This window comes from Bombus huntii, chromosome 8, assembly GCF_024542735.1.
Source record: "Bombus huntii isolate Logan2020A chromosome 8, iyBomHunt1.1, whole genome shotgun sequence".
NCBI lineage: Eukaryota > Metazoa > Arthropoda > Insecta > Hymenoptera > Apidae > Bombus > Bombus huntii.
Window position 1 is genome coordinate 326730 of NC_066245.1, and position 8742 is coordinate 335471.

Here is an 8742-nt window from a genome sequence, read left to right on the forward strand (position 1 = left end):
TACTATCCAAATAAAAAAAAATTAATGGAAGTATACATATTTATTTATTTATATTGAATCTCTTCTCTCCAAATTAGAAGATCGTTGATGAGTAATTAATGAGTATTTTAAATGCATATGTTTCAAGTACGTTACAACATTTAAATTCTGAATTAAGTCTTGAAGATTGGCGACAAAAAATATTGTTTGGAGGAGAGCCGTGGTAAACAAGAAATTAAGAATGATCTAGGGAATATATTTAAAAACCAAAGTTATACACATACTACGTATAGCGTCGCTACTGTCTTCGTACAGTTGCAATTGGTGGAAGTGGAAGCTGATGCTAGCGACAGCGATCAGTTCAATTTCAGCTTTGGCAGAAGCTTACGTCCTGCGTTTCTGTACTTGTTTGTAGCGGGGAATCCATTCAACGACATCGGCCTTTTGGTAAAGATCATACGCGACTGTTGAGATTGTTCGCATTTTCGCCGTAAAAATGAGATTAGTGTATATAACCTGCGTTTTATTAGCTACGGCAATTTGCTCCATCGCGGCTGACAATGGTGAGTATATACATATTAATATTTCACCATGTACATATTTGCTTCGTTAACTTTGTTTTTTAATTTACTAATCAATTCGGTACTGCGCCGTTTTCTTGTAATATTTTGTTCAAGCTACGTGTACCGTTGATGGCGCGTGCATTCATTTATTTAATATGTGCACGAAACATAATCGACTTCAACGGAAAATTCTCTGTCGAACATCGGTCATCTACGTGGCGTTTAATAAACGTTTTACATTTAACTATTGTTACGTTGATACATATTGAATCTATGTTTTTAATACTTCTCGAAACGTCGCGTAAAATATTCGATTTACGCGAGAAATAGTAATATACGTACTGTCTCGCGTACTTACAGGCATTTTTCGTTTGCACGCAGTGGCACGTTCACTTGTTTCGTATTACACAAGACAGACCCTTGCTATATTTCTCGATGTCTCTAGAAACATAGGCGTACCTAAAATCCTTCATCTTTTTATCGTCTAATCGTGTAATCGTTTAATCCTTCAATCGTTTATTCGCACTCTTTAATTAATAGTTGTACTATGTTGCTGTAGAATTTTACCATTATCGATTTTATATTTACGATTGTCTATACGCTTAGCCATACGGCAGGAGATTTTGCGATCTAACGAATATAATCGCTAAAGTTTATTAGATACAGTAAATAATCATCTTGCACAATTTTATTCATTTCTACGAGATCCTCAGCTCTTTTACGTGATATCGTTTTACTTCGATTAATTTTATTTTACGTTATTACCCATTTTTTAAAATGTACAAATTCATTTCCTTTTTAAACTGTAATAATTATATCTCGTTTATATTGTTTTCATTTATAATTACATTTTTTACCTTTGTTACCTTTTTTATTATAAGCAGCTTCAAAGGAAAGATTTTATAATAATATATGTAATATTAATTCTTTACACAGCTGCTACGACCCAAGGAGATACTAAATCTAACAATCAGCAGACAGTGGATCTAGTCAATAGTACTGCATCTATTAAAAATTCCTCGAGTCCTGCTGCACTAGTTAAGGATTCTAGTACCAATGTAACTAAAAATGCAAATGTCAATGACAATATTACCAGTACCATTGCTACTATTCCTGCTACTAACACCACTATTGGTAACAAAACAAAAACCGATACTGCTCCTGACAATGGTCATGGTGCAGAATCCACCAATTCAACAACAACTACGATAACTTCAACACCTACAACTTCGTCAATAACAACCAAACAAACACCTACGCCTGAAAACTCTACATCTACGACTATAGTTACACCTACTACTACGAACAATACAACACCTATCGTTTCATCAACACCTATAACTACTCCAGTTCCATCATCGACAAAAATTGTTCCATCTTATACACAACGACACTTTGATGGACTTAGCTTTTTAGGTAAGTAAAAAACGATACATTCTGTTTGTGTGTATTTTGTTGCTTCCTCAAATAGTCATTTTGCTTGGAGATTTTAGAAATACACGCGTACATTGAAACTTGCGATGTTATCACATGATTAAGTAAAACGTTTCCCTTTTCTAGGTGGCATCATTTTAGCTACGTGTTTAATGGCAATCAGTTTTGCCACTTGGAAAGTCTATAGAGCATTCAATGAACAAAACTACCGCACACTATGATACAGATATTGTCATCGCGAAAATTCCATTTTCCAATAAGTAAATGCAGTCGTTCGAACTGGAAACTATGAATTTTACCATAATAATATTACGTATTTTTATAACGCACTTAAGTGTCGCGTGGTTTAAGTGCTCTTAGTAATGTGATGTGCAAACGCGAATTTCGTTTCTTTGTACCCAATTACAAAGACGAGTTACACGCATTATAGTATTGTCTCTTCGTATGTTCGCACGCGCATTGTAATAGTGTTTATATTTATGAAAAAGAAAGAACGAATACTATGTGCATAGAAGAAGAGGAAAATGTAAGAGAATCTTGAGGACGTGAGAGGAGGAGAGAAATAGAAAAGCAAATATAGTATTACTATGCGCATGCGTAATTTGCGTACGCAAGTTGACGACCAATCAAATACACATTCCATCAAAAAGATCAATTTTGCACTACAACAAGTCCACGTAATATTTTCTGCTCAAATGAAAATTATTTCGTAAAACTCTTCTATTTTTCTTTTATTGAACTCGTTTATCAGCTGTTGCCATACGTAAAAACAATGGTTAAAATAATATAAAAACGATGAAATATACACAGATATAAAGGTTCCTATGTGTATATTTATAGCAAGAACAAAATATGTAAAAGGATTAAGTATGAGATGTTTAAAAGAGTTCGATTAAAGTTTAGGAGATTTGCACATAAATAATGATATGGTATGAACGAACTCCAGTATGAAATATTTTCTATGATTATATTCTTCAATATTACTTTTCTCACTAAGATGACATTTAATTATTAATTTCGGGTGTGAAGAATATTTTATATTCTAAGGGTATAAGGGTCGTTCGTACGTATAAATTATAGATACTCCTGTACATGCCTTCATTAAATGATATTCTTGTTGAGGAATTTTCGTACGAGTCAAAAAAGAATTGAAAGTTTTTAGTTTCGATTTTTGTACCTGTTGGGAGACATAGTTATATGATTACAACAAATGTTGAAGTTGGTATTCGCCTCATAAGGAAATGTAATATGCTAATTAATATTTTACTTAATATAATCGTATAATACGTATTTTCATTTATATTTAGACTTTTGTTTCTTTCTGATACGAGCAAAATGTATAGAGATTTAGTTTTCGTTTATTTCATTCCGTTTTTCTTTCTTTTCTTTTTTTTAAATAAGTATTTTATTTTTAAAAGAAGGTAATTAAATTACCAATGTGACGATAGATGTACCGTAATTGATAACACTGGCCCCTAATATATCCTTCTATAGTTTCGAATATGTTTTTGATACGTTTAATATCATCGGGTAAAAAATTTAAGTGTTTACACGTAGAATGATGATTTTCTCGTAAGAGTTTTCCTATAATGTACGTTATGAACGTTAAATCGAAGTTTACAGAGAGACGTAACGAGAGTTGAGTTATTTTTAAGGAAACATGTGCGGTACATAAATAAACTAATTTTGAAACATATTAATTGAAGTCGAATATGCGACCTGCTATTATAAGAAAAGATACCTAAATATATATATTTAAAAAAACTACAGCCTAAATAGTGTATTGTATTTACATTCCGTGTAATATTTTAACAAGCTATGTAAAATACTTGCTTATATGAATTATACGATATTAATACTACGCAATGGCAAAACAAAATATCAAGTTAATTAATCAAGCTACATGATATACCGAAACATTTGATAAATAATCCTACCCAATTCTTCCCACTGTTCATTTCTAATCGCATTCGTCATTTCCACTATTCTTTTATCCTCGTCAATCACATCATTGGCCGTTTCCATTGTTTCTTGCGGAAATAAAAATTCCATCATGGACACACCGATCGGATGAGTACGCCATGGAGACATTGTGTTCATCATTGTCATAATTTCTTCGCAACGTATTCGATTACGTTCGTCGCCACGCCGTTTCAATAATTTAATTTTTTTAACATTGTTTAATTCGATAAGAATCAATTGAACATCAATGGCGTTCCAATTGCATCGAATGCGAAAATCTCATCCTCGTTCCCGACAACAGAAGTTAAAACATCCGACATACGAACTTTACAAGTGTCTGACGCCAATTTCTCCACCAAGTGACATATCAACGTCTTCCCCATAACATTGCCCGTATAAGTATTTGTAATCGCTTCAAAAAATGTATACAACGCCACGACCAGGGCGGAGCTGCTTCCGAGGTCGTGTTTGGCTGGTAAGCTGGATACGATTACGATTTGAAAGCCAGGAACGTGTGCTGTTAACAATATTGATTCCATTCAACCAACACGTGTTTCGTACGCATTTTTTACGTCGCGTTGTTGCTATTTGTTTACTTGGCTGTGAGCCTCGGAAACATTAAAAAAAGAATTTGATTACATAGATTTTTCTTCCTTTCAATACCAGCAGAAATTACCTAAATTATTAGCGAAAATATAGCTAATATAATTAATTACGCATGGATAATGAAAATTCGATTAACGAAAAACGCGTTAAACAATCTGCTACGTTCAAAAGAATTTAATTGTCGGGGAGATTGAAAAACGAATACCTCGGCTATCTTTGAAACTTCGTATCGTTCCTTTTAAGCAACGTATCCACGAAGTTTCTTCTACTAATGTGCAAAGATTTTCATCATCCATGCGAAACTTGAACATTTCCCCGTCGGTATTCTCCAAGAACGTTTTAACCTGGCACCATTTGCTGCCGTGATTGCGTTTACCAACCACTAACGTGACAAGTTGAATGGCCTGTTTTATTTCAAGGGAAGATAAACCAAGCAAATGTGTGCGTATGTATGTGTGTGTCGTTACACGCGTTATTGCTGCTTCCGTGCGGCACGATCGTAGGAAAGTACATATTCAGTGATCGTGCAAGCGAAAAGTCGGGACTCGCGATGAATCATCATCGCAGAAATGATTGAATTTGCACCTACCATGGATAACGATTTACTTTCTACGAGATTGGCGCTCTTGCCAGCTATGGTTAAACATCCGGGCGCAAATACCGCGCAGGTAGGATTAATCCATAAAAATTAATAAATTCCTATTCGACCAGAAATCTTAATTCATCCAAACTTGGAATTTTTTTGGACAAATGCTCGTTTCACCAATTTGCAGTAATCCTTTAAAAACTGTATCAGATGAAACGATATGATGAAATTTACAACGGTTTCTTGCATGAAGACACGTAAATTATTAAACGTGAAAGTAATACGTATATGTAATTAACACGCGTATTATCATCACGGTTTATATTTAACCGCAATTAATCGTAATTATATTAACTTTTGTTTCTAATTCTTAGATCTTATTCTTTTAAAATTTTGGAAGTTTCATAGCAGAAAACTATATCTTACGCAGTGATGACATTACTATTTTATTAAATTCATAGTTGTACGACTATATGTAAACACAATTACGTGTATGGAATATATGTGTAGGGAAATTTCGAAAGATGAGACATAAAAATAAGCTTTTCTGTACTATCTAGTTTATATTTAAAATTATATCATCGACTTCACAAACTTGAAATTTCTTTTGAAAACTAAAATACGTTATATATTTTGTCCTATCGAAGGATCGAATCGATCGGACCGTTTACGAGTTAACAAATTTACGCTCAAATATATCGTGCAATATCATATGTATATTGTCCACGAACGATTCGATGGAAACTCTTACTTTATTGCTCGATAAATTGGCTGGCATGGAAGCGATACACGCCGTATGGATACTGTGGGATTTATCGTTTATTCTGAGAAAAGTCATCTAGCTAGAATTTCCCCAAGTGTTACGAATCAGCATATCTTTGATTGACATTTCTGACATTCCGGAGAAACGGACGAAACGCTTGAATCCCGGAGCCGGGACTTTGGCTTTTCTTTCGTCGTTTTGTTTTGCGCGTCATAGGGCAACGTAGGGAACGAAATCGTGCGAACCGTGCGTTTTCTCCTTGAACTGTGCCTGCAAAAATCGATCTAACACCACATATCGTGGTGATTGCAATTTTTCTCGTTTCTCCGTCTCATTGGTTTCGCTCCTTCTCTCCGATTATGCAAATGATGTCGAAACGTGACATTCACGATGCTTTCGTAGAAGGGAGATACCCGAGACTGCGGAACAACGCCATAAACTGAGAGAAGTGAACTACATGTTTCTAACACGTGATGAAAATATCAATGTTTGAAAACAGCGTGGTCCTTAGATAGATCATTGTCTTTTGTTTTTTTCTTGTTTGTCAAAAATATTTCCTTCCTAAACGGGATTACACGTTTTCGAAGACTCTTCCTTTTTAACCAATTAACTACATTCGACGTGTAAACACGTCAATCCAAAACTTTATTTCGATCCCGTTGACGTGTATACTCATCATGTGAAATAAAAAATTACTATTTACTATAAAAACTCAAAATTTTAATAAAAAATAATATAAATGACATTTAGTGGTATGTTTCCTTTATACTTTCAGTAAATATCATGTATTTTATAAAAAAAAGTTTGGTTATATGATTATTCCCATAAGTGCGTATATCGACTATTCCCCGAATTGTTTTGTGTACTTTGCTGTGTATATCAGCTATTCCTCGAATTGTTTTGTGTTTTATATCAGCTTATATAACTTTATACCAGCTACACCATTAAAAGCAAATCCACTTCGAAGATGTGCCATCTGTTCAAAAAATGGAATTCGTAAGGAGTCACCATTACTGGTGCTCGATTTGACGAAGTGTCACTTTATGTGGTATCTTGCTTTAAAAAATACGATACTGAAATCAACTGAATTTCTTAAATTTTTCTTTATGAATTTTATTATTTTTTTGGCAATTTTTAAGTTCATAATGACAATACCTTTTACAACAATGAATTGTTCATTTTTTATCGAATAAAAATATAATCCTTCATCATTTTGACTTACTTTTTTCGTAAAATTTATAAAAAGAACATTTGTTCTACATTCGACGTGTATATTCGCCATTGCTTAATTTTACCTGCGCGCTCTGTAAAGGATTTTGGAAATTAAATTCCGCATTTAACAGATTAATAACTATTTATAATAATTACTTATTCCCTTTAATAATAATTTTACGAAAGCAAGAAACGCAACACGACGCGATGTTCCCCGGGGGATGTAAAATGTGTCACGATGGTGCGTAGCAGCGCCAATAAAATTCTTTTTCCGATGTACAAATCGCTGGTGTGCGTGGCTGTTTGGCTGGTAACATAAAACAGTTCACAGTATCCTCTTACCAACTATACTTGTATGTTACCGCAGATGGTACAATGAAAATTGTGAAATAGCCATACGCGGCGCACGGTTGTCCGTGCTGATACAATAATGAGTTGTACGTCACGAATATTCGCATAATTATCACAGTATGAAGCTTGAACCTCAGAGATACGGAAGTTATATAAACTGTATCGAAATCGAATCGAGAGAAAGCACTGCGGGTTTATGTACACGACCGTCGCAACCTAAACGTAAACGTATATACGATGAAAAAAAGAAAAATTAATATTCAACGCATGTTTTTGTACGTTCTTCGTACGATTCGTTACGCTAAAACTTTCGTTATAGGCAAACGATGTCTTATGTAGAACGGTTGTTAGATATTTCAAGACCTAACGCCGTCCCGTTTCACGTACTAGGACACGAAACGGTATTTTGTATGCATTTGATATGTTTTTTTTTGTCGTCGTTAATTCGTGTTTCACGCGAGTAAACATAACGCTACACGCCCAAAAACGAATGAGATGTCTTTCGACATCGTGGGTGATAGTTGGAACAAGAACGATACGAGAAAGATTCGATTTTTGGGAAAGAAGCGCAGAAGCGAAATTCCAGGGATCTCTGTGAGAACGCGTAGATCGTTCAACAGAAAAGAGGCGCAGACGTGAGTGTAACTTTCTCTCGACAGGGGCGGAGTCCCTGTCCTTTGTCAATAAGAGCACGCTCTCTTTCTCTCTCTCTCCCCCCCTCTCTCTCTCTACCTCGTATCCCTCTATTTTGCCTCTCCTCTGCTCGCCTTCGGTGTGGGGCTCGCAACTTCCTCTCTACCACACTTCGTCCTCATCTACATCCATCTCCCGTGTTCTCTTCCCGATCTTTCCCTCCTTTCGTCTCTGTATAAACAGTCAGCCACTCTCGTCCACCATTACTTTTCGCTCTCGCTTCTTTTCTCTCCGCTTTTCTCCGTTCTTCCGCTCTCTCCTTTTCTTCGTCGCTTCTTTCTCCGTTTCCTCCTTACATTCGTGACGTTCAGTATTCCCTTACTTCCGACCTTCCGTCTCATTCTTCCCACGGTTTCGTCCTAGCGAACCAACGTTTTTTGCTATGCTTCTGCAAATATACCCGCGACACGTTGTCTAGGAACGAGGAGCTGACTAGGCGAGCTACAGGGAAACGGATACGGATCCGCCACGAACGTCGCGACTCCGCGTCGGGTCGCGTTGTGTCGTAGCGCAGATCGACGGTCGTGAGCAGAAACGAAACGAGAGAGCGAACGTACGAGCGACAGAGTTTCAGTGAGATTCGAATATGCGCC

At 35.7% G+C, this 8742-nt stretch overlaps 1 protein-coding gene and 1 pseudogene across 1 annotated transcript; one reads left to right on the forward strand and one right to left on the reverse strand.

Moving 5' to 3' along the window:
• Positions 1-322: 322 nt before the first annotated feature.
• LOC126868908 (uncharacterized) lies at positions 323-3837 on the forward strand. Its single transcript, XM_050624889.1, has 3 exons — positions 323-542; positions 1479-1958; positions 2103-3837. Exons 1-3 carry the CDS (start codon positions 476-478, stop codon positions 2195-2197), a joined length of 642 nt encoding a protein of 213 aa, XP_050480846.1. The 5' UTR covers positions 323-475; the 3' UTR covers positions 2198-3837.
• LOC126868904 (galactokinase-like) lies at positions 2177-7228 on the reverse strand (annotated as a pseudogene).
• Between the last annotated feature and the right edge of the window lie 1514 nt (positions 7229-8742).